The sequence below is a fragment of the Hyperolius riggenbachi genome, chromosome 4 (genome assembly GCF_040937935.1).
Source record: "Hyperolius riggenbachi isolate aHypRig1 chromosome 4, aHypRig1.pri, whole genome shotgun sequence".
In the NCBI taxonomy this organism is placed as follows: Eukaryota; Metazoa; Chordata; class Amphibia; order Anura; family Hyperoliidae; genus Hyperolius; species Hyperolius riggenbachi.
The window spans coordinates 123064275-123091430 of record NC_090649.1 but is presented as its reverse complement, the minus strand read 5'-3'; the positions used below and the strand labels follow the sequence as shown (position 1 = coordinate 123091430).

General features: G+C 46.0%; 1 protein-coding gene across 1 annotated transcript in view; it reads right to left on the bottom strand.

The window, feature by feature from the left end:
• Positions 1–27156, bottom strand: part of DAW1 (dynein assembly factor with WD repeats 1) — a 103638-nt gene that overhangs the window by 9341 nt on the left and 67141 nt on the right. The window contains exons 10-11 of the mRNA XM_068280528.1: positions 9702–9816; positions 5878–5954 (exon numbers count right to left, since the gene is read on the bottom strand). Of these exons, the coding sequence (XP_068136629.1) occupies positions 5878–5954; positions 9702–9816 (192 nt within the window). The remainder of the gene's footprint in view (positions 1–5877; positions 5955–9701; positions 9817–27156) is intronic.

Here is a 27156-nt window from a genome sequence, read left to right as displayed (position 1 = left end):
ACACTAGGTTCTGTTTCCTCCTAGCATTAGCTTTCCATCCGTCTGAAAACAGAATATCCTTCTAGAACACGTGTGCTGTATGACAATCAGGAGAGGAAGCAGGCGCGCACTGTGAATTATTGATAGTTGTGTTCCTCCATCAGTGAGCGTTCTAAACGCATCCTACAACACACTTCACACAACCGGCAAGACAGCGCTCACCAGCAACTCTGCAATATAGATTTCATCATCAGTTCTCACTTACTGCCACTCACAGGCTAAACCAGCAAACAAATCAGCAACCAACTGCGATTCCAGCAGTGAGTCATTTATTACTGCCAGTTTACATAACAGGTGGAAGACAGTTTGGAAGCAGAATTCATGAGAAATAAACGTGGAATAAAGTGCGAAATATGGCCATGCTTAAAGTGAAATATCACATTTGTTGAGAGAAGAAAAAACATGCACTCAGTTCATATTACATGGGCAATAAACATTATTGTAACCAACTACCAATAATCAGAATAACCATCTTTGGCAGCACGGGTGGCAGCCAGACGCCATGGCAATGACTCAATAAGAAGCTGGATAGTTGTTAGAAGTATCAGGAGCAATGTAGACTGCAGGGTGTCCAGCAGTTGATGATGGGTACCTGGTGTTGAATGCAGTCATCAAACATGTCTACTGAAGTGGTCAGGACCGGTTCTAGTAACAATGAGGCCCCAGGGCAAAACTAACCCAACAGGGCCCAACAGACACCCCCCCACCCAAAAAATGGCACTAGGGGCCCTTTGTTGCAGCCAAATTTCCCTCCGTGGCCCCTGAACCGACTGCTGACCCTACTTCCCAATCATCTCCCAACTTAACTGTGCTCTCTGGGGCCCCTGCAGCGTCTTTGGTAGTATAATGTCTCACCTGCCCACCAGCACAGGTGAGATGCTACTCTGCCAAAGACTGCTTAGGCCTCGGGGAGCAACACCTTGGGTTCCCCTACAGGCTCTGGGGTCCTGCGGCAATTGCTCCCTTTGACTCTATGGTAGCGCCGGTTCTGGAGGTGGTCCCAAATGAGCTTGACTGGATTAGGGCATGGGGAATTCTGAGGTCAGTGAACAGAGCTCAGAACATTCCTCACTGGAAAAGGAACCCCAATGTCATAAGGTGCTATCCAATGTCAATACTCCTGTGCACATAACAACCATTTTTATTTGTGTGATAAACCTTTGTGAGAGTGAGTGGGTTCACCAGCCGTCTACTCTGGAGCTCCATTCGCAAAAGCGTTTCCTGCACTGTTGGTTTTTGACACACATCTGGAAGCCCCCTGGTTCACCTGGACAGAAAGCTTCTCCATGCTAGCACAACAATCAGCAAGGACCAACCTGCATGGTTGACGTTAGCCCTTCACGCTGATGGCTCCCACAGTCCCACGGTTACCACACAGGGTAAAGAAACAGATTTAATTTGTCCACTTACGGTGTGATTTAACCACAGCAACCCGTGAACAGCTCTCAGGCTTCACCATTCATGAAATTCTTCTTCTCTAGGCCCATTTGCTAATGCTTACACCTTTTTCAGTGTCTGATAAATCACACTTTTTTACCATGACTTGCCTTATATACCCATAAAGTATTGGTGTGACACGTGCATTCCTGACAGTGGTCATAATAATGTGACTCAACCATGTAGTGAACATTATATCAGTTCCCGTGTGTCTTCTCATATGCACCAACAGGAATGTTTGAATTTCCAGCCAGGGCCAATTTCCCATTGGTTTATGTAAATGGACAACAGGAAGTCCTAGTGAACAATTGTAATATACCATCAACGAGTATCCTGATCCATATTGCGGGAAGAAGATGTCGCAGGAACAGATGGCAGGTTGTAGGCTGACAGTAAAGATTAAAAAAAATTTGAAAACAGAAGATGATGAAATAATGACAGACTTAAGCAGAAAGTAGTATAAATTAGACAATATCCGGGGAAGATTACAGTACACAGAAGAATCGAGGAGGAGACACAGACCTAAACCATAATATATATAAAAATAAATAAGAAAGGAATTTTTTTTTAGCACTTTTTGATGACGCTGATTGAAATCTACGCCCTGTTTGGCAGCTATTATCCCTGCCAGGGTGTAGATTTCACTCACCGCCGCCCTCACTTTAACTGATCACGCTGCTCTCTATCTCACCGCAGCCCACTCGCCCTACCGTTGGTATGACAGCAGAGCTCTGTGAGCCGGTCAGGAGCCGATTTCATTGGCTCCTGACCCCGTGATCACTGTGAGCCAATCTCATTGGCTCACACTGATCACAGGGTCAGGAGCCTGGAGTTTATAAAAATACTGGAATTATGGAAAACATCTGTAAATACTTGAAGGCATTTCCACTGCAAAAGTCTTCTATACAATCTGTGGAAATGTAAGTCGTGATCAATGCTACAGCCAGTTAAAATGGCCACAGTTAAAGCAAAACAAACAAAAAAAAAACCTCTGACAATATAACCCTTTTCTGTATGTAGAACCATTCACCCTCCTGTCATATCATTTTCATCTGTGAAACATAAATGAATTATTAGTGTTACCAGGAAACAAGCTGTGGTGTTAGCTGTATGATATATTTATAGACGAGCCATCAAAATGTGTGTGTGTGTGTGTGTGTGTGTGTGTGTGTGTGTGTGTGTGTGTGTGTGTGTGTTTTCAATTTGTCTCCTATGAAAAAAAATTGAAGAATAGAAATTAGGCTCCTTTTACACTGTTGTGGTGCAATTAATATATGATCGACCGCAATGGCCATGACAAGTTTCACCGCACGGTATTGCTCTGGTGCTACCAAATCAGCGAGACATACTTTCCACTGAAAGTATACCACTTCCACTGTAACCGTGCAGGACGCACTGCAGCTCTTGTGGGAAACACCGCAACACGCCGCAATGTGTGCTGTCAGTACTTCTACAATGGAATGCAGCCTTTATTTTGGCAAAGCCACGTACAACACTAATTATACTAGGGGCCTGAGGCTGACGTCCTGGGTCCTGTAACAAGTTACCAGTTGTTTTTGTATGAACTTTATTTAGTTGTAACAAACAGAACTGCAGGGTCATTACATAGACTGAACTGAGGGAGGGAGGCGTATAAAAGAATATATTTTCATTCATGCTTCGGGTACTGAGATTCATACGCACAATGACTTTTTCACATACAGAAATAAAAGTCCTAATATTGCTCAACATGGGAGCTCTCAGTTCAGAAAAGCTTGCAGTAAATTGGCATTGGGCTGATCAACACTGTTTGCTAGTTGGGATTGATCCAAGCCCAGTAATCAGGTTAATCTTTCATCTCTTTCCTATCCCTATCCCACTCCTACCCTACTTGCCCTGTGCATGTCATGCAATGAATTGCCCATGCTGACTCAGATACATGGGGCCATATGCAATTCATTTTTTCACTTGACTTTTCTCCTAAGTGATATTTTCAAACTTCTTAATAAAATGTGATTTAAATCACCAGAAAGCAAGAAAATACTTAAAATAGTTTTAATAGTACTTTTCCACCTGCTTATTGGTACTTTTTTAATTGCAAAGTGCTAAAAAGTTATTCTAAATAGAAGATGAAAAATTATCTCCTAGGAGAAAACTCAGGAGAAAAAGTTAATTGCATATGGCCCCTGGTGTATGTGTAAAAATATATATCAAGTGAATCTCCCCCTAACAAGGTTCATAATGGTGAAGTCAGGAGAAGTAGTCACACTGAAGGACTACATCTCTCAGCATGCATTGTGGTGGTCTGGGCCAAGAGATATCACTGCATTCGCGCGATAACGCAAATTTTCGTGAGTTAACGTTCATGCGATAACGCAAATTTATCGCGTGAATGCAAAACGTCAACACGTGAAAAATTTGCGTTATCGCATGAACACGATTTTTTGCACGTGATAACCGTTTTCGTGCTAAATTTCATGCGAAGCACTTTTTCACAGCGTGATAACAGTTATCACTGCTTTGTGAATCAAGCCCTTTGTGTGTGTTCTCACTGGAGCGATGTGATTTTATAAAAATCAACCACAGCCGTGCGCGAGCAAGAGATTCTCAAATCACTAGCACGTAAAACGCTCTTGCAGTGTGAACCAGCCCTGAGGGCTTGTGTTCGTAAATAGTTGTAAGCTCCTCTTTGGGCCCACAGACATGTATAGCCTTCACCACCTGAAAGATGGATATTGCCTTGTACACCTAATATACTATTCTCAGGCAAGGGTGCTGGTTGGGCCGCCTTGGCGGGAAAAATGTAGCATGTGTACAGGTGAACTCAGAGGTCTGACGAGGTCGCTTAATAATCTAACATGCCAACCTGAGGTGAGAGGGATATGGATGCTGACATGTTTATTTCCTTTTAAATAATGCACATTGCCTGGTGATCCTGCTGATCCGCTGCCTCTAATACTTTAAGCCATAAGGTGCGTACACACGCACTACCAGCGGATCGTTCAGAAACAGCCTTATCAGTCCACCGACAGCGCGTACACACGCATTACTGTCGGCTAAAAGACCACCCAGCGGGAGGGTCAGTCGGACCGGTTGTTGCCGCTGGTAGTGCGTGTGTACGCACCTATAGACTATGAACAAACTTGCAGATTATCAGATGTCTAGTCTAATACAAATCTGACAAGATTAGTTGCATGCTTGTTTGAGGACCAGAGAGTAATCGCCACCGCTGAAAAGATTACTGAGTCACCCACCCCTGCCACCACAGAACCTCATCCACGCATCCAGAATTAGGTTCAGGGCCAACAGGCTAACACTTGACCCACACCCAGACAGTTGTTTCTTTACACTACTTCCCCCGGGCCGCTGGCATCCCTACCAAAACCTCTAGGTGCAGAAAACCTTCTTTCCCCCCCAAGCAGTCCTCCTCTTGAACTCAAGTCCCCTCTTGAATGTAAACTCCCTGTCTCTTAAATACCAGTATTTTCGGGGTGCTACCGTACTACACCTGTGTCTTCCATTGTATGAGCCCTTGTGTTAGTCTACCACCGGTTGCACTGTGTGGCATGCTGTTATGACAGATGTTGTTTTTTTTGCACTAAGGAATTTGCAGTGTTTACCAAAAATAATTCCGGGTGTGGCAGCTGTCACACTTGGCGAATAAACATGGTTCTGATTTTGACTGCCAGGCAACTGGTATTGTTTAAAAGGAAATAAACATGACAGCCTCCATATCATTCTCATCTCAGGTTCACTTTAACCCTGATGGAAGTTTCTCTGTTGTCCCTCCCCTCCCCACAAGTTGCGCTTGGCTCCCAAACTGTTGCCTGAGGGATCAAGTTTTGATTCCTTCAGCTGACCAGCACTGTGGGTGTGTACACAACGTTATCAGAATCAATTTTATTCCGCCAAGTAAGTTTGCACCTACAAGGAATTTGTCTTGGCAGTAGCTTAACAAACATAAACAAAACAAAGGACAGCCAGTGTGGATATTACAAGTTAAGGACATTATGCAAGTATAGTGGCAGTAAGCAATGTGAGAATTGTTCATTTACAGTTCTGTGCTGATTACTTTCAAGTCCTAGCAGCCCTAGCGGGGTTCTGAATTTAGTATGGCTACCGCTTGAGGAAAAAAGCTGTTCCTGTGTCTAGAGGTTTTGGTAGCGATTGACCGGAATCTTACTCCTGAAGGCAAGAGCTGGAAGATGGAGTGAGCTTGGTGAGAGGGGTCAGAGGCAATTTTGGTTGCTCTCTTAGATACATGTGGTCCATTTGACAGGTGAAACAATTTGCAAGTTTTATTTGCTGGTCATGATCATGTGACATTTCTATTTCCAGCTTAGCTTAATCCTAAAAGCGATCACAGCCCATAACAGTTGCACTGAATCCAGTTTTTTTATACATTATGAAACTTAAACTTACCTTTGAAATCTCCCCATCATGTCCTTCTAACTTGGCTAGACACTTCCTGCTGGTTGCATTATACACTCTGGATGTGCCTGTTAAGAATCAGATTACAGGTTTAAATGCTATGTAGAAAAGCAATACCTGCAGATCAAAGTGCGGTTTAGTAAGACTAACAGCCAGAAGCCTCTTCACAGAGTTACAATTCCAGCTGCAAGAAATAAAAATATAACCCTTTTCAATGCCCACTGACTGTATGAAATAATCCGAGCCTTTAGCTACAGATTAATGGAACAAATTAATCCCTAGGAAAGCTTTCCTGGTCCCACTATCGGCAAAGTGCTGGGAATTGTCTGTAATCACCATATAAACATCAAGAAGCACTTGAATGAGATGGGGCAGGTAAATGCTGAGAAGTGAGCATGAAATAGGCTATTCATGCTGTATAAAATTCAGCCCTTTACAGGAAATTATAGGACGATATGGAAAACTAGACTTCTTGGGGTAACTTAATAAATTAAAGAACACAAATATGCAAACGGTCAATGAGTAACCCAACTGCAGCAAAGCACGAACAGATAGTATGCAGTGAACATAATGCCCTCTGGCATGGTTTAGGTTCCCTGTAATGGTAAGCCATTGTATGCAGGCAAGCGGGCAGAAAGGAAGGCTGTGTGAGAATTAAAGCAGACTTTTACATAAAGGTGGCCATACACTAGTTAGATTAGCAGCAGATAGATCATCAGATAGATTTCTGATCTATCTGATGTGTTTAGAAATGTTTTTTCCTAGGAACAGATCTCCAATAATTGAAAATCGATCTGATGGCATTTTTTTGCCATCAGATTTCCATTAGGTCCAATTCAAAATGATAAGCAATCTGAACAGATCGACCTAGATTTTCCAGCCTGTCAGATCGATTGAAATGGATCAAAATCAATCGCAAATCGATCGATCGGTTCGGCTGCTAATCGGCTCAGTGTATGGGCCCCTTAAGTCGGGGCGATTTTGGCCAAGAATCACGTGTATTCAGGTGCCTGCAGAGGTTGTTTAACCTTTTCATTAGCAGCAGGCTCTAGACCTGGGGCTTCCTCCAGCCCCTTGCAGCAGACATGTCCCTCAAGGTCGGCTGGCTCATGCACCATTGTTTTTAATTTTATTGTAGTATCCCATGCAGTTTAGTTAGGAGGGGGGCAGATGAGAGGGAATATCCTGCACGCTGGTGCCCCCTGCTGGTCATATAGCCATTGTCTATATGCAACTGAAGCCCTCTCCAACTGACTGGCTGACTTGCTCAGCTTCTGCTTGATTAATCACTGCAAGCTAGGTGTAATATATGTGTTCACTTCTCATTGGCTTATAAGCAGCCTGCAGGCTTTATAAAGCAGCAGAGAACTGTTTGGGAGTGAGTTTCTCCATTTGTGTGTTTGGTAAGTTTTAGAGCAGCAGGAGACAGGCCTTGGGGGTGGCAGCTCCAGTGGTTTGGCTGCGCTCACATATGGTGTTAGATGCTGGTTCTGGGGCCCCGGGCAGTGAGAGTTCCCGGGGCCCCAGGCTGGCTCATGCACCATTGTTTTTAATTTTATTGTAGTATCCCATGCAGTTTAGTTAGGAGGGGGGCAGATGAGAGGGAATATCCTGCACGCTGGTGCCCCCTGCTGGTCATATAGCCATTGTCTATATGCAACTGAAGCCCTCTCCAACTGACTGGCTGACTTGCTCAGCTTCTGCTTGATTAATCACTGCAAGCTAGGTGTAATATATGTGTTCACTTCTCATTGGCTTATAAGCAGCCTGCAGGCTTTATAAAGCAGCAGAGAACTGTTTGGGAGTGAGTTTCTCCATTTGTGTGTTTGGTAAGTTTTAGAGCAGCAGGAGACAGGCCTTGGGGGTGGCAGCTCCAGTGGTTTGGCTGCGCTCACATATGGTGTTAGATGCTGGTTCTGGGGCCCCGGGCAGTGAGAGTTCCCGGGGCCCCAGGCTGGCTCATGCACCATTGTTTTTAATTTTCCTAGGAACAGATCTCCAATAATTGAAAATCGATCTGATGGCATTTTTTTGCCATCAGATTTCCATTAGGTCCAATTCAAAATGATAAGCAATCTGAACAGATCGACCTAGATTTTCCAGCCTGTCAGATCGATTGAAATGGATCAAAATCAATCGCAAATCGATCGATCGGTTCGGCTGCTAATCGGCTCAGTGTATGGGCCCCTTAAGTCGGGGCGATTTTGGCCAAGAATCACGTGTATTCAGGTGCCTGCAGAGGTTGTTTAACCTTTTCATTAGCAGCAGGCTCTAGACCTGGGGCTTCCTCCAGCCCCTTGCAGCAGACATGTCCCTCAAGGTCGGCTCTGCATCAGCGGGGGCCCTGGGCTGGCGGCTGCGAGTGGAGATGCTGCGAGGGACATGTCTGCTGCAAGAGGCTGGTGGAAGCCCCGGGTAAGTATATCATGGGGCAGCAGTATTTGGGGCACATAAGTCAAATCTCAATTTATATTTAGAGAGCACTGCAGAGAGTTTCCCCTTCCTCCACTGTGTGCTGCCACTGTGTAAATGCAAAGAATAAGGCAGAGCATTTTCTTAGTCACCACCCATCTTCCCCACCCACTGCACTAGTGTCACCATAGCTCCGGTCTCTCTTTTGGAGGGACAGTCCCTTTCTGGAAGCCAAACCCCTCTGTCCCTCTTTCTTCCTTATTCGTCCTTCTTTCAGGACTCATGTACAGATCCATGTAAATATATGCATCTTTCTTCTGAAAAATGTGTTTAACTGACTCTAAACTTAATGCCCATCAATAAAATGTATATATTCCTTATTTTCAAATGTTAAAAATGAAGAAAAACTAATAATGATGGAAAGGACCAGTGTGGTTTGTATCATAAAACGACATCTTTTGATTATCAAATCTTCAGTTTTTCCTTTGCTGCATAAACTGAGCATTAGAGCACAGGGGCGTAACAATCATCCCTGCATGGGATGCAGCTGCTGTTGGGCCCTTAGGGGAAGAAGCCTGAGAGGGGGCCCCACTGCTCTGGGTCTCGACCAGGGCCGTTTTGGGTAGGAGGGGGCGCAGAGCAGGAAGGTGTAGCAGCGGCAGGGATGGGAGCCCGACTCCCCCACTCCCCCTTCTTTCACCTCAGGCTCCCCCCTTCAGCAGGGACTCACGTCTTCTGCGTTCCTTGCAATGTCCCCTTTTCTTTGCAGCATTTCACTTTACTTCCCGATTAGCTCAGAAAGTAGAGTGAGGCTCAGCAGAATAGAACGGACGTCGCATGCATGCAAGAGGCGAGTCTGTGTTCCCTACCCGCGGCTGTCATTGCTGGAGGGGGGAGCACTAAAAATGGAGATAGAGGTGGTGGGGCTTAGGGCTATACTGGGGGCACCAAGTAGTTCCCTTTTTTTAATATTCTGCCTAGCTGTTTTTTTGTTTTTGTTTTAAGTATTTTTTTTTTGGGGGGGGGGGAAGAGGGGGCATCCAAAGTTTTGCAGGGGAGGCCAGTGATTTCTAGTTACGCCCCTGGCAGAGATATACATATTGGCAAAAAAAAAAAGAAGTAAGGCTTTAGTGATCTGTCGACAGGGAAATGACAGTAGTGGACGGGTAACACCCAGGAGGCAGCAACTGCAGAGAGGGGCCTGGCAACTCCGAACTGAGGATGGGTTAGGGGGTGGTGTTTTGAAATCTATCTTATCCGGTAAAAAATTGTACTGGTATCTGGATGGGAAATGGTACTACATTAACCAGCCAGACAGGAAATTTTCATATATTTGCTATATTTGCAGCAAAAAGGGCAGATGTGCAGCAAAGTAATCAGAGTGAAGTGCGTAGCAGACTCACCATCAGCAGAGGCTGTTGCAATCAACTGGCCAGTGGAATCAAATGCAACATCCAGAACCTCATCTTCATGTCCAGTCAGGGTAGCTACACATTTCCCACTCAGAGTATCCCAGAGCTGTGGAGAAATATAGGGAGAAATAATATCAAAGCGTTTTTTTCCAATCCTTACAGAATATTGATTTAAAACAAGGAAATATTAAAAATCGCTTAAAGCGGGATTGTCACCATAAAAGTCAATTTCAACAGCAACTGGTCTGAGTGTATTAAGTGATAAAGAGGCTAATCTTGCATTCAAAACCTTTTCTGCTGTTATGGTTTGGAGTTATCACATACTTTAAGAGCAGTGGCCCTTTAATAGTCCGTGCCAAACAGTTGCATGCTGGGGGTTCTTTTTATCTATAATATGTATATTCCTCCTCTTCCATTTATTTCCCTGCCTATCTGAAACATGATCCTCTGCTCACTTGTGTTTACAAGCAAGGCTGAGGTGACTCAGCAATTGGAGGAGAAAAGGAAAAAAGTTAAGGGCAGAAATGACATCAGTATTTAGCCTCAAACTGTGGGCAAAATACATGGCCCCCACAAGGAACAGAATTATCTTCATTTACTATATAAAATTCACTGAAATCAAAACGTGGATAGTACAATACATGTGTTATGTAAGTAGAATAAGTATTTATCTATTTATATACTCGCGTACAAGTCTAATTTTTCAGTGCAAAAAATGTGCTGAAAAGTTACCCCCTCGGCTTATATGCGAGTCAGTGGAGCAGAACGGGTGGTGGAGCAGGTTTTGTTACTGATAGAGGAGCATAAGGATCGTGCACTAGTAATCCAGCTCTTGCCAGCTGGCTACCTGCTTTGTCTGTGCCCCCCCATCCCCTGCAACATGCTGTGTAGAGTGCGCTGCTCAAGACTACCTGTGTCCCCTGGCTTGTGGAGTGGGGCGTGCAAGCAACTTGTCAGCGGTGCAATGATCAGGGATTCTTCCTGTGTGGCAATTGCTGTGTCTTATATCTGTGACGCCATCTAGTGGCATCTTGAGACACAGCTGTATGATCCTGGGGCACATCTGGCTATTGGGAGAGTGGATGACTTGTACTGGGGGCACATCTGGCTACTGTGGTGGGGGCTATACTGGAGAGGGGACTTATATGTGAGTCAATCATTTTCCCTGGTTTCTGAGGGAAAAGTGGGTGCCTCGGCTTATACACGGGTCACCTTATATGCGAGTATATACGGTATGTGTTTTTTTCCCCATGGCATAGTATGGCTAATCCTACTGCTTTAATAAAATGATCAAACCTTTTCTTAGTTTCTTTGCAATGTGAAAGCAGGCCTACATCTGCCATCTTTTCTATGCTGCATTCACAATATGTCAGAGTGGTACTGCACCCATTTTGTCATATGTGCTGTACCACTGAAAGGGTCTCCATCGGATGGTATCACTGGAAGCGCCCATTCTTACTACTTTAGAATCAGTGCATGACGGCAGCTGTAGAAATGCTAACTAAACTGCACTATGTGAACATCCTTTTTAGTTGATAGATTTGATTATATCAAGCATATTGTTATGATTACTATTATGGATCTATTAACACTGACATGTTCCCTCAAGGGGACCAACTGTCCCTCAAAGAGCTCACAATCTAATTTCTAGTCAGAGAGATCACACAAACTCCTTAAAGGGAGCATGATGTGAGAGGCTGCCATATTTCTTTCCATTTAACCACTTCAGGACCTCAGGCTTACACCCCCCTAGTGACCAGGCCATTTTTCGCAATACAGGGCTGTGCAGCTTGGTCAGGTTGCTGCACAGCCCTGCAGCTTAGCACATAACTGAAGTTTCCCTCCTTTAAGTGTCCTTAATAGGACACTCTGCCGGCGGTTTCTGATCGCTGCTGTGACTTTTTTTTTTTTTTTTTGTAATTGAGAAAGGGGAGGATTTTCCCCTGTGTCGTCCTAACCACCATAGAATGGCGATCGGCACTTATATCAGCCTATGAGAGGACGTCATTCTTTACCCAATCCGGGGGACAGCAGAGTATCTGCTGTACAGTGCTGCAGGAGATTGCAGCACTGTACAAACATAAGCAAAGGAGAGTACTTTCCACTTTCGGCACTAAACAGTCTGCTAGCGGCAATCGCCGCTAGCAGACCGGCAGGCAACGATCACGCATGCACGCACGCGTTCCCTGCTAAACCGCAGCTCCAGGACTTGACGCCAATCGGAGTTAGGCTGTCCTGGGGCTGTTGCCACGGTCACGTTGTTAGGTAGTTAAACAATACCAGTTGCCTGGCAGTCCTGATGATCCACTGTCTCGAATAATTTACATAGACCCTGAACAAAATGCAGCAGATCATATGTTTCTGACAAAAATGTAATAAGATTAGCTGCATACTTGTTTCAGGCGTGTGATTCAGACACCACTGCAGCCAAAGAGATCAGCAGGATAGCCAAGCAACTGGTATTGATTAAAAGGAAATAAATATGGCAGCCTCCATATACTCCTTGCTTTAGTTTCTGTGACGTTTGTTCATGTTTCGTCTAGGACTCCTGTCTCTAGTGAAGATAATTCTTCATGCCTCAGTGACATTATGTAGAATTGTGCGCTTTCCCCTAGAGATTGCATTCTAAAAATTCAAAAGGTAAAGGAAGGTAGGTGTGTAGGTGTGGGTGTGTGTTGTAACTTAAAAGGGGCTTCCCAACGATCTAAGATAGGGATTTAACCGCAGTTGTTGAAATCCTTCCCTTCATGAGCATTTCTAGAGGGGTACCCAAGCTAATTTCCTCCCACCAGCAAGGAGAGATACTTTTCTGGGACGTGGGAGATTCTGCAATACCTGGTATTTCTCTATAATGGGGTGAATCAGAGAGAAGAGCACATTTAACTTTGAGTGACCTTCAACTCAGCCAGTATCTGCATTGTCCGTTTATCTAGGGTTATCAATGAGACTGTGTGCAGATTGTATACTATATGTCAGTGCCCTAATAGTTCATGGCAGCTGATTCCATCTTAAAATATTCCCATACAGTAATGTTCCCATCCGTAAACCATAAATATGTCTAAGAGAAATGGGTGATTTCTCCACAAAATGTGGAAGTCTAATCCTTCCCACATCTGTTGGTATACAAAGGTGTTTTAAAGGCACCAGAGGTGTGACCTCCCCATCCAAAGCTACTATCCTGGGTATGTAACAGAGGGGCTCTAAACAGAAAATAACAGAAGATGAGATATTAAAGTGGACCTGAACTCAGAACATCCTCTCTGCTCTAAAAGATAAGCAACAGCATAATAACCTTTAAGCAAAAACATTTCTTTGTTACACCTGATACAAGTCCTAAAATAAAACTGCTTTGTTTCTACTTCCTAATTCATGAAAGCAGACATATAAACATCCTGTAATTTCAAGTGGCCTTATCGCCCATATCTGCCATAGGCAGTCATGTGACCCAAGGGAGAGATCAGATTACAACTTGTGATAAGACACAAATGAGAGGGAATTAGACAGGGTGCATTTCTCTATGTATTTCTTCAGTCATGTGCAAGAGTTCAAATCCACTTAACAGCCACATTCAGTACATTGACATATTTGCATACAACTTGAACTTGTATTCAGTGGTGCCTTTCCTTTTAATACTGAGGTTGTTCCTAAACTAGGGGCTTAATCATATGAGCAAATATTGGTGGGATAGAGGGCATCCCTGTTGGGTGGGATCCAAGTTCCTACAGTGGCATGAATAAAGAAGGTGGCCAGAAACTTCATTGGATTCAATTAACACATAGGGCTCGATTCACTAAAGCATGCTAACACTTAGCGCGACAGTGATAAGCCGCTTTGCACGTGATATCATGTGCTAAGTATCATTATCACGTGCTAAGTATCATTTTCACACGCTAAGTATCATTATCACGTGCTAAGTATCATTATCACGTGAAGTCACTGCAGATCACACGAATGGAATGTAGATCATGAATTATTACTGTATACATGTGCTTACATTAACATGTGAGTTAATGTAATACGGCGCGCGCAAAGTTTAACGTGCGTCGCTTTATGTACTGTATACAGTAATAATTCATGATCTACATTCTGTTCGCGTGATCTGCAGTGACTTCACGTGAAAATTATACTTAGCACGTGATAATGATACTTAGTGCGTGAAAAATGATACTTAGAACGTGCAAAGCCTTTACAAGTGATAACGGAGTTATCATGCTTTTGTGATTCAAGCCCATAATATTGTAATGCAGTGAGACAGTATGAAGTACCCTTGTTAAATCTAATTTCAGTAAGAAAAAAATGCTTGGTGAAGCAAGTTAATGCCCACCTGGAAAGCTAATATATTTAACAGCCAAAAAGGACAGGATTTAAAAAGAAAAACAAAAAACTTCCAACAACTTTCAAATTGTTATTGAGGACCTAAATGTGCCTATAATTGTCACAGTGTGATCGGTACCTGGTTTAGGAATTAGAGACATGGTAGCATGCAAAAACATCTCTGGGAGCAGTAGCCCTCCCACACCCCCCACCTATGGGCCCACTACATGCTTCAGCCATTCAAGGTGCCAGAAGATAAGGACAACCATACTTTTCATGTTGTCCATTTATTGGGCAGCTATTGCAGTTTAATTACTACAATATGTGGCAATGGGATTCCTTTACACCACATATACAGCAAGATCATCACAATAGTTTTAGCTCTAAAATGGCTTAATACAGTGATAATTGCCTTGTTTAACAGCGTCAACAGGAGGGAAATCAACTGCTTATTGTTATAAATACTCTGCAAAAATTCTGCACACTGCCAGTTATACGGATGACTAAACAATCAATTTACAAACGTAATAAGGAATTCAGCAGCAGTCTGAATGCATTCATGTGATGTGCGCTGCTTCGCTCAGCTGCCAAAGCAGGGAACTTATAAATGGCTTCTGAGAATTCCTATTCTGTTCAGAACAATTATTTCCTCATAAAATATCCAGCAAGTTTTACAATGACAAAGCAGGCCTGCTGTTCATCTCGGTCAAGGTATTCATTGGCTGCCAATTAACCAGAGGATCCATTTGAATCTTTTAACCCTAACCTACAAAGCTCTTCATAATCTCTGTCCATCTCCTCACTAGTTGCCAGATACCAACCCAACTGCAATCTCAGATCTACACATGACCTTCTTTTGTCCTCCTCGCATTCACATATATAATAATTCTCACATGCTCAACCTCTCCACTGGAATCCCCTCCACAACACATCAGTCACTCTCCAACCTTTGATATTTTTATACACTACATCACAAAAACTCACTTTTTCCGACAAGCATACGATCTACCTTAGGCATTTCCTCTTTTGACCTCCGACCAAGTACTCCTTACTAGATAACCAAAAACACACCGTCTCTAGGTATGAAAATTGGATACTACCACACCTCTTGTTTCCCGACCCTTTCTTCTAGACGTTAAGCTTGCAGGGAACAACAACAATTAGAAAAAGACTGGCGATTACCGGCTGCACCGGATTCTGTATTCCATGCCACAACGTGCTCTCAGAGGGTAGTCAACGCACGCGAACAGAAGAGAGGGTGGAGGCACTTTCTATGCAAAAACAGAATACCTTTTAATCAACGGTGAACAGACATCTGGGTACACAGTGGGGCAAAGGGCAGAGCTCTCACCCTTTTGTGTCTTGGAATTTGTTACACATTTTATTTACAATGTTACTTTTGTCACTGTAATTACCAATTCCATATTTTGCACCAATTCTGTATTTTGTATAATACTGGTGTACACCATTGTCTGTATTATTATGTACCTCCTTTTTTTTCTTAATTTGTACAGCACCTGGAATATGTTGGCACTATATAAATCAATAATGATCATATATAATGTATACAGCACTGACGCATCTTTTCATAGCACTTTTACAATGCACACTTTAGAGACAGCTCACATGTTCCTACCACAGTCTAATGTTCCTTCTACCGTCTATAGCCAATTCTGGGGTAAGCAAATGAACTTACTAGTATGTTTTTCAAAGGGAACAGAAACAAACATTGATAGAAGAACATGCAAACTGCATGCAGATAGTGATTCTTGAAGACACTTTCACACTGGCACGGTGCCTCACAGCAATTTACTGCAGGGCAATAAAAGACTATGGGTGCTTTCATATTACCTGTGGTGCACCAGAAGTGCTCAATTTTATGCACTTTCAAAACTACATTACCGCGCTCACCTGCGTCGACGTGCGGCAGACCAGAAGTCATGCAAGTCTATGGCGATGCAGGGTTTTAAAAAATGTTGGCGGGACGGTGCGACAACGCGCATGCACGGAAGCACATTTTTTTTTAAACAGCCTTTATTAAACCATATAAAGTATACATATCAAACATACCTATATTAGTATACAGACAGTGCAGCAGTACTATACACCATAGATGAATTACAATAAAAATAATCATAACAATATAGCAGCATAGACCTTGCCCCTTAGGCCCGGTTCACATTAGCGGTTGCTATCCGGAATCGCCGTGCCGGAGCCGTGCCGGAGCCGGACCGCATGCGGACCGGACGAAACGGACGCACGGCATAGCAATGAAAGTCTATGCGACCGTTCACATGCGTCCGTTTCGTCCGGACCGGAGCCGGACCGGATCCGGACTCCGGCGTCCGTTCCAACATGCGCTATTTTTTGGTCCGGCTGGTCCGGCTGACGTATCCGGACCGGAGCCGGAATGTTGCATCCGGCCAATGGAAACCAATGAGAACCGGAGAGCGCACAACACACTGGCTATAAAAACCGGATGATGTACCACACTTCCTATGCAGACTCTATGGTATGGTGGCCATTTTGGATGGGGACCACATGGCACCAGCGTTCACAGAGTGGAGCAGCAGTGACTTCATGCTGGAGCTCTTTGGCAGCAATATGGAGCAGGATCTGTCTGATAGCGAGGGGGTGAGGCCCTACACATCAGAAGACCTCATCCTACAGGTGCAGCAGGTACCAGCCCTGTGGGACAAGGGGGATGCGGACCACAGCAACATCAAAAAATGCAGAGGCCTGTGGAAAAAAATTGCCAAGCTGTATGTGGAGGACTTTGAGAACTTGAGCAAGAGACAGCAAGGCACAGAGGGTATGTTGACTAGAAGTTTTTTTTTGGGGGGGGGGGGGGGGGCTTGTGGTTTAAGCATGTGATGTATTCAACTTTTGCTATGGATTTGTGTCACCCACGTGTTGCCCACCCACCCGTGGCCCACCCACCTGTTCCCCACCCACCTGTACCCCACCTGTGATGTATCCCACCCACCTGTACCCCACCTGTGATGTATCCCACCCACCTGTACCCCACCTGTGATGTATCCCACCCACCTGTACCCCACCTGTGATGTATCCCACCCACCTGTACCCCACCTGTGATGTATCCCACCCACCTGTACCCCACCTGTGTTGTATCCCACCCACCTGTGATGTATCACACCCACCTGCGATGTACCCCACCTGTGTTGTATCCCACCCACCTCTACCCCACCTGTGATGTATCCCACCCACCTGTGTTGTATCCCACCCACCTGTACCCCACCTGTGATGTATCCCACCCACCTGTACCCCACCTGTGATGTATCCCACCCACCTGTACCCCACCTGTGATGTATCCCACCCACCTGTACCCCACCTGTGATGTATCCCACCCACCTGTACCCCACCTGTGATGTATCCCACCCACCTGTACCCCACCTGTGATGTATCCCACCCACCTGTACCCCACCTGTGTTGTATCCCACCCACCTCTACCCCACCTGTGATGTATCCCACCCACCTGTGTTGTATCCCACCCACCTGTACCCCACCTGTGATGTATCCCACCCACCTGTACCCCACCTGTGTTGTATCCCACCCACCTGTGATGTATCCCACCCACCTGTGATGTATCCCACCCACCTGCGATGTACCCCACCTGTGTTGTATCCCACCCACCTGTACCCCACCTGTGTTGTATCCCACCCACCTGTACCCCACCTGTGTTGTATCCCACCCACCTCTACCCCACCTGTGATGTATCCCACCCACCTGTGTTGTATCCCACCCACCTGTACCCCACCTGTGATGTATCCCACCCACCTGTACCCCACCTGTGTTGTATCCCACCCACCTGTGATGTATCCCACCCACCTGTGATGTATCCCACCCACCTGCGATGTACCCCACCTGTGTTGTATCCCACCCACCTCTACCCCACCTGTGATGTATCCCACCCACCTGTGTTGTATCCCACCCACCTGTACCCCACCTGTGATGTATCCCACCCACCTGTACCCCACCTGTGATGTATCCCACCCACCTGTACCCCACCTGTGATGTATCCCACCCACCTGTACCCCACCTGTGATGTATCCCACCCACCTGTACCCCACCTGTGTTGTATCCCACCCACCTGTGATGTATCACACCCACCTGCGATGTACCCCACCTGTGTTGTATCCCACCCACCTCTACCCCACCTGTGATGTATCCCACCCACCTGTGTTGTATCCCACCCACCTGTACCCCACCTGTGATGTATCCCACCCACCTGTACCCCACCTGTGATGTATCCCACCCACCTGTACCCCACCTGTGATGTATCCCACCCACCTGTACCCCACCTGTGATGTATCCCACCCACCTGTACCCCACCTGTGATGTATCCCACCCACCTGTACCCCACCTGTGATGTATCCCACCCACCTGTACCCCACCTGTGTTGTATCCCACCCACCTCTACCCCACCTGTGATGTATCCCACCCACCTGTACCCCACCTGTGTTGTATCCCACCCACCTGTGTGGTATCCCACCCACCTGTGATGTATCCCACCCACCTGCGATGTACCCCACCTGTGTTGTATCCCACCCACCTCTACCCCACCTGTGATGTATCCCACCCACCTGTGTTGTATCCCACCCACCTGTGATGTATCCCACCCACCTGTGTTGTATCCCACCCACCTGTACCCCACCTGTGTTGTATCCCACCCACCTGTGATGTATCCCACCCACCTGTGATGTATCCCACCCACCTGCGATGTACCCCACCTGTGCACATAAAACATACACAATGACCAATTATTATACATCAATTTATTGTAAAAAATTAATACATTTAAAATCACTCAAACTTGAAACTCCAAAATAAACACATTTCAACAAAACATATTAAAAACCAAACATTCACCCTCGTCCAGGTGGTGTGGTAAAATAAAGTCTCAGTTGGTCCCTGTTCCGCAGTGACACTACCCTTGGCCTGGTTGCATACCTCCGCAGGGGCATTAGTGGAAGCACATTCGGGGGTTCCGGAGTCTCTCTTTCCTCCTGCCGCACAAAGTTGTGGAGGATGCATGCTGCCTTCACCACGACAACTGCGTTGCCCGGTTTCAGCAGCATGGGCGTGTGGAACACCCTCCACTTTGACACCAGGATCCCAAATGTGCACTCCACCATTCTCCTTGCACGGCTCAACCGAGCATTGAAGTGTAGCTGGCTGGCATCAAGTCCCCTGTCTGGGTACGGACGCATTACATGGTCGGACAGGGCGAAGGCCTCGTCCCCCACAAACACATAGGGGTAGGCCGGTGCCCTTGTCCCAGGCCAGGGTCTGTCACGGGGGAGACGCAGTCTGCCTTCCTCCATCAGCCGGCAAAGGGTCGTACGCTGGAAAATTCCAGAGTCATTGGAACTACCGTACGACCCCACATCCACGTACACAAACTTGTAGTCCGCATCTGCCACTGCCATTAGAACAATGCTGAAGTATTTTTTATAGTTGAAATAATGGCTGCCACTCCCCACGGGTTTCTGAATCCGGATGTGTTTCCCATCCAGTGCGCCAACACAATTAGGAAACTTGCACTCGGTCCAGAAGCCCTGGGCGATCTCCTCCCATTTCGTGGTGTCCGGCACAGGCATGTATCTGGCCCTCAGTCGCGTCCAAAGGATCCTCGAAGTCCTCACGACGATGCCTGCCACCGTGCTCTTCCCAATACGAAATGTGACATGTAGCGATGTATATGTTTGTCCAGTTGCGATGTACCTACAAGAGAAATAATCAAAATCAATTTTTCATGTCGTTACAGGAGAAAGGTACAAGACAAGGTGGCGCAATATACGGGATGCATATGTGAAATGGCTACGGAAGAAAAAACTTGCCGAACGAAGTGGCAGTGGCGGGGGAAGGCGACAAAAAGACTACCAATTTGCCAAGCAATTGTCTTTCATCAATGCAAGCCTGGAACCTAGACTGTAAGTACCACTACTGTGGGCAGGAACTGAGAGCTCATTTACCATGACTTCGGCCATGTATTGCTATGGCCTCAATTCCCATGGCTAGCGAACTTTTCTCACAAGCTTTATCAAATGTTGGGTAGAAACGGGTGATAAAGTGATTGCTAGTGTTTGCTAGCTCTGTGAATTGACGCCACATGCTGTTTGGCACACCAATAAATATTTTTTTTATCTACAGGACTGAAGACAATTTGGAGCAAGAGGAACCGACCCAGGAGGCACGGTTCAGCAGTGAGGAGAGCTTGGTGGATGATGACGTCGCCGATGTAACCTATTGCCCCGAGGCGAGGAGTAGGAGGAGGGAGTCCTTCATCACAACTCCGTCCTTTGATGATGACTTGGCAGAAGAGAGCTTGGATGTTGAGGTTGCAGGACCGAGTGTGGAAGAAGCTGAACCTCCACAATCGACCGCTATGGAAGCTCCAGGGGAACAAGAACAAAGTGAGGAGCACCGAGAGACTGCAGCACAACCAGCGCGCAGGGCAACCCCGACACAGGCCAGAGGACGGGAAGATGCTGCCACACCACCAGTGAGGACCACCACACCAGTGAGGCGTCGAGGTACCCTCCCCCCAACAAGGAGAGAGACAGAGTCCGAGATGTCCGGGGCTGTCTCCGGACTTCTCGGGATTCTTCAGAGCCACCAAACTCTCATAACCCGGCAGTTGCAAGATGAGGACAGGGGCCATATCATGGAGCAGTACAAGTCCCACATCACTTCACTGCAATGTGAGCTCGACGCTGTACATGGGCACTACAGGGACGAGCTTAAAATGATGCATGAGATGCACAGAGGAGAAATCGACCAACTGCGTGCGCAGCATCATCAGTCGGTGGGCCAGCTGCAGAACATGATGCAGCAAATGCATCAACAAAGCAAGGAACTACTGAAATTGCAGGCACACCCGTGTTTTCACACTGTGATGTCTCTAATACCATATCTTGAAAAGGTGCCTTCACAAAACCTGATGGCGTGCCATTCCAATTTGCTGGAGGTGATTAAACAGCACATGGACACGCCATTATTGCAACCACCAATTTTTAGACCCCCACAACCAACAGCGGTGCCCACCTGGCAATCATCACAGATGTACACCGGCTACAGAGGCAGTCAATATGGGCCACCGCTGTCAGGGTCCAGCTCATCCACGACCAGCACCCAAGAGAGTCCAGATTTCCAGGCAGCAACTCCCACCTTTTCTAGTAGTGGTGCCGATACAATTTGAAAAAAAAAGTCAAATTGTTCCTGGACATGCTCCTCTGAATACCTCCGATCCTCGGAGGAAGGATACCATCACAGGGCTTTTTAACTTTTGGTTTTGCTGGACTTGAACTTTAGGGCCTGGTGTCCCCAAAAGACACTACCTGGGTCACAACCTTGTGCCTGTTGCACTGCACCTGTAGTCCTGCACCTGTGCCTTTGATTCCTCTTGTTCCTTACTTTGTTGATCCTAATCACTTGCACAAGACCCTTGGAGCCATGGGTGAAGGACACCTTCACTGGTCGGTGAGAGGCCTAGCCTTTTCACTGACCTGTGTCCTTCATCCATGGCTCAGAGGGTCCTGTGCCAATCGTTAGGTTTTAGAAGCACTAATAATTTAGGGCCTGGTGTCCCCAAAAGACACTACCTGGGTCACAACCTTGTGCCTGTTGCACTGCACCTGTAGTCCTGCACCTGTGCCTTTGATTCCTCTTGTTCCTTACTTTGTTGATCCTAATCACTTGCACAAGACCCTTGGAGCCATGGATGAAGGACACCTTGACTGGTCGGTGAGAGGCCTAGCCTTTTCACTGCCCTGTGTCCTTCATCCATGGCTCAGAGGGTCATGTGCCAGTGGTTAGGTTTTTAAAGCACTTCAATTTATTAGGGCCTGGTGTCCCCGAAAGACACTACCTGGGTCACAACCTTGTGCCTGTTGCACTGCACCTGTAGTCATGCACCTCTGCCATCGGTTCCTCTTGCTCCTCACTTTGTTCTTGTTCCTAACCACTTGCACAAGACCCTTGGAGCCATGGATGAAGGACACCTTGACTGGTCGGTGAGAGGCCTAGCCTTTTCACTGCCCTGTGTCCTTCATCCATGGCTCAGAGGGTCATGTGCCAGTGGTTAGGTTTTTAAAGCACTTCAATTTATTAGGGCCTGGTGTCCCCGAAAGACACTACCTGGGTCACAACCTTGTGCCTGTTGCACTGCACCTGTAGTCATGCACCTCTGCCATCGGTTCCTCTTGCTCCTCACTTTGTTCTTGTTCCTAACCACTTGCACAAGACCCTTGGAGCCATGGATGAAGGACACCTTGACTGGTCGGTGAGAGGCCTAGCCTTTTCACTGCCCTGTGTCCTTCATCCATGGCTCAGAGGGTCATGTGCCAGTGGTTAGGTTTTTAAAGCACTTCAATTTATTAGGGCCTGGTGTCCCCGAAAGACACTACCTGGGTCACAACCTTGTGCCTGTTGCACTGCACCTGTAGTCATGCACCTCTGCCATCGGTTCCTCTTGCTCCTCACTTTGTTCTTGTTCCTAACCACTTGCACAAGACCCTTGGAGCCATGGATGAAGGACACCTTGACTGGTCGGTGAGAGGCCTAGCCTTTTCACTGCCCTGTGTCCTTCATCCATGGCTCAGAGGGTCATGTGCCAGTGGTTAGGTTTTTAAAGCACTTCAATTTATTAGGGCCTGGTGTCCCCGAAAGACACTACCTGGGTCACAACCTTGTGCCTGTTGCACTGCACCTGTAGTCATGCACCTCTGCCATCGGTTCCTCTTGCTCCTCACTTTGTTCTTGTTCCTAACCACTTGCACAAGACCCTTGGAGCCATGGATGAAGGACACCTTGACTGGTCGGTGAGAGGCCTAGCCTTTTCACTGCCCTGTGTCCTTCATCCATGGCTCAGAGGGTCATGTGCCAGTGGTTAGGTTTTTAAAGCACTTCAATTTATTAGGGCCTGGTGTCCCCGAAAGACACTACCTGGGTCACAACCTTGTGCCTGTTGCACTGCACCTGTAGTCATGCACCTCTGCCATCGGTTCCTCTTGCTCCTCACTTTGTTCTTGTTCCTAACCACTTGCACAAGACCCTTGGAGCCATGGATGAAGGACACCTTGACTGGTCGGTGAGAGGCCTAGCCTTTTCACTGCCCTGTGTCCTTCATCCATGGCTCAGAGGGTCCTGTGCCAGTGGTTAGGTTTTTGAAGCACTTTAATATTAGGTACTGGTGTCCCCGAAAGACACTTGGGCAGCTATGCCCTGCAACTCTTCCAGCACAAAGTTGGTGGTTGGTGTTCCTTAAAACTGACCGGGCTATACCATTGATATGTTATTTTTTTGTCTTCCATGTTGGAAGAATGTTTCCATGTTGGAAAGTGGTTGTTTTTGCAATAAAAAAATTTGTTTTTACATACCTCAGTGTGATGAGTAGTTGTTCTTGTGGTGTGACTGCTCTCCTGAACGTGGTATCCTTCTTCCTAAGGTCATCCTTCACCATCTCCAAAAGGGTATCAAACCTGTCAGGAGATGTAAAGGAAGAAGCTGTAAAGTATGTTGTGGGACAAGGTGTTGGGTGGAGGATGGGGGAGGTGTGTTTACAGAGGTTTGGGAGTGTTGTGGAGGGTGGGGGTGTAGTGTATAGCTAGGTATACAGGGGTGTGGGGGTCAGGGTGGTGTGTTTAGCTAGGTATACAGGGATGAGGTGTTGTGGGGGTGAGGGTGGGGTGTTTAGGGATGGTGGGGGTTGGTGTATTTAGGCCTAGATACTTACAGGGGAATAGACATCCGAGTGTAGCTGTAGAACTTCTGTGGGTGTCGTCTGAGGTCCCGGTAGAGGGCCTGGAACTCTCCCTTCCTCTGCCTCCTGGCTAGTAGAGGGTGCACCCACCATCTCCTGCGAGGAGCACGCCTTCTCCCCACATAGTAGTAGGTAAACAACAGGAAGGAGAGAATTCCCAGGTAATAAGCGTAAAAAATGACTGGATCCATGGTCCCAACTGCTGTCTCTGTATCCAAGGATGGTCTCCACACGTCCAGCTGTCTCCAACAATGACCCCAGAGCTTCTGCTGACCTCCCAGAACCCCAGGTATTTATACAGGTTGTTATCTCTTTAAGAATCCGGATCCGGACCGCAACCGTGTTCATACCGCACGGAAACCGTATGCAACCGGACCGGATCCGGACCGGATCCGGACAGGAACCGTACGGTTCAGGTCCGATCCGGCTCCGGTGCGGTCCGGACATCCGGTGCGGTTTTCGCAAAACCGCAAGTGTGAACGGGGCCTTAGGAACCACCAGAAAATAACCTGTCTTGAATTAATGAAATATCCGGAAGACCCGGAGTATCTAACCACCCAGCCCAAATTGAGTCAAACTTCCCAGATGCTTTTCTGTGTTGATAGATAACTTTCTCCAGTTTTAAGTAAGAGTTTACTTGTTTTATCCAGCCTTCTACTTTTGGGGTATTCGAGCTTTTCCATTGCATTAGGATTAGCTTTCTAGCCTGAAATAATAAGCGCAGGATCATTATTTGTACTTTTTCCTGTACTTTTAGATCCAGGGAAGATCCCAAAATACATTTAGCTACAGATCTAGTTATTTTTTGTTTAGCGACAGTGTCTATAATATCCATAACTTCCCCCCAGTATCTATGCAACTTTGGGCATCGCCATAGCATGTGTACCAAATCTCCGTGTTCTCTGCGGCACCTGGGACAAATTGGGTCATCTCCACACTTCATAGAGTAGAGTCTCTTAGGGGTTAGTAAATTCCTGTACAGGATATTTAGTTGGGACATCTTTTGAGAGGCATTGGTAGATACCAAAGGAACATTTTGAAGAATGTTAACCCATTCCTCCTCCGATAGTTCACCCACATCTTCAAGCCAATTATTAAAGCATTTGAGAGGGAACTTTTTCAAAAATAACCCCAGTATCATAGAGTATGATACTGAGATAAACCCCCTGCGCCCCTTATACTGGCTCAGTAGATTAAAAAGCGGCGCCGGCTGCAAACGTAGAGAATGCACCACACGCTGTCCATCAACTGCATGTTTTAGTTGCATATATTGAAAATTCAGTAACATTGTATGGGGTCTATTCAAAATACCAAGAATATCAGCTAATGGTTTCACGAGCTCGTTTGCAGTCAACACCTGATTTAATGTTAGGATTCCCTCTCTGGACCAGTTTTTCAAAAAATCTAAGTTGGCCAATTCCTGTAAACGGGATCGGGCATATAACGGGGTATAAGTAGTAATTCCCTGTATATCTTGCATTGTACAGACCCTATCCCAGATTTTTTTGCATAAGCAGAAGAGTATATTCCTTTCTATTTTTTTTTTTGACCCGCAAATCCCAGCTTCTAAGGCAGCATAAATTGAATTAAACCCCAAGACCTTATTAAGTAGCAACCTACTAGAATCCATTAAGTCACCATCCTCCCAACCTACCAGGTGTTGCATTTGTGAGGCGAGATAATATACCCACGGGTTTGGAACAGCCAACCCTCCCTTTTCTTTGGAATATTGTAAATATTGTAGCTTAATTTTCACTCTACCTTGTCCCCAGATAAAATCCCTAAATATTTTATTGATGGTTTTAAACAGCTTTAAGCAGAGCCACACTGGAGCATTATGCAAAAGATAGAGCATTTGAGGCATAGTGACAATTTTTAGTAGATTTATACGAGCGACCGAGTAGATTTATACGAGCTACCGGGGCGGAAGCACATTTTTACAACGCACTTCCGTATTGCTAAAACAGGAAGTGACCACAAGCATCACTTCCTGTTTGGCTGGATGCCAGAAGGGGAATACCGCATAGTAACACGTTATTACCTGAAGGCCTGCTTTTGGCTGCGTCGGGTCCTGTAGCTTTTTAGGATGGGATCCCCGCAGTTTGATTGGCCCAATAGGCTGCCTGTGAAGTGGATCACGTCCTAAAAAGCTACAAGTCCCGACGGGGCTCAGGGCGGGATTAATGAAGCAGCTGGTACACACAAAGGAGCAGCACAGCTTAATGAATCAAGCCCAATGTCAGCAAAAACAGATGTACGTTTCACATTGTTTTCTTTTTCTGCCTGGCCTTGAACTTAACAGCTGGGGAATATTTTTTTATGGCAGAGAAATAAGCACAGTGCTTAACACAAGGGGAATGCCTATTGTGATTGTTCAGTATAACTGCTTGATGTATGCCTGGAAAAACTAGCCCTACTCTGACTATACATCAGTCACAGCCATCACCTGGACTTTAGTCAATACAATTATTATTAGTATTGATCAGAGGCTCAGTACACATTCCCAGTCTCTTCTCTTGGGCACGAGCTCAGAATGCATTGCAGAAATAATGAAGTGAACTTGTGGCTGCAGCTTTGCAGTGTCTGTTATCTTTCACATAAATTTGAGTTATGTGCTTTAAACAGCTCATTAAATCAAAGAGGCATTTGTTTTCTTCACAGCCAGATCAAACAAATAGACTTCCTCTACCTTTGACTACAGATCGAGAGAAGGTGGTGTGTGAATGCTTTCAACGCAGTCATACAGCAATCTCACTGTGTATTTACAGAGAAGGATAACATTAGGCACGGCAGTCTCAAGAGATTCGTTAAGCTTGGAACTTTTGTCGGATTTTCTATTTATCTCTGCTAATAAAGCTCTAAAGTGGGCCTGAACTCTTGCACAGGACAGAAGGAAAACAGAGAAATGCACCCTGTATGTAGTTAGAGTTCAGCCTGTCTAATTCCCCCTCATCAGTGACTAATCTCATCTGTAATTTGAGATCTCAGCTGTGTCAACGAAATAGTGTACCGGCCTTAAGGCTTCAATGCTGCTAGTTAGACTCACCATTTGTAAATCACACAGAACAGGATGACTCAGAAGTATTATGATTATTATTTAGTATGGCTGTGACTACATAGTGTGCTGGTTAAGGGCTCTGCCTCTGACACAGGTGACCTGGGTTTAAATGTTGGTTCTTCCTGTTCAGTAAGCCAGCACCTATTCAGTAAGGAGTCCTTGGGTTGGACTCCCTAAGACTGCTTCTGCCTACTGAGTGCTCCCTAGTGACTGCAGCTCAAGTGCTTTGAGTCCGCTAGGAGAAAAGCGCAATATCAATGAGGATCACAGCCATATGTCCATCATAGTCC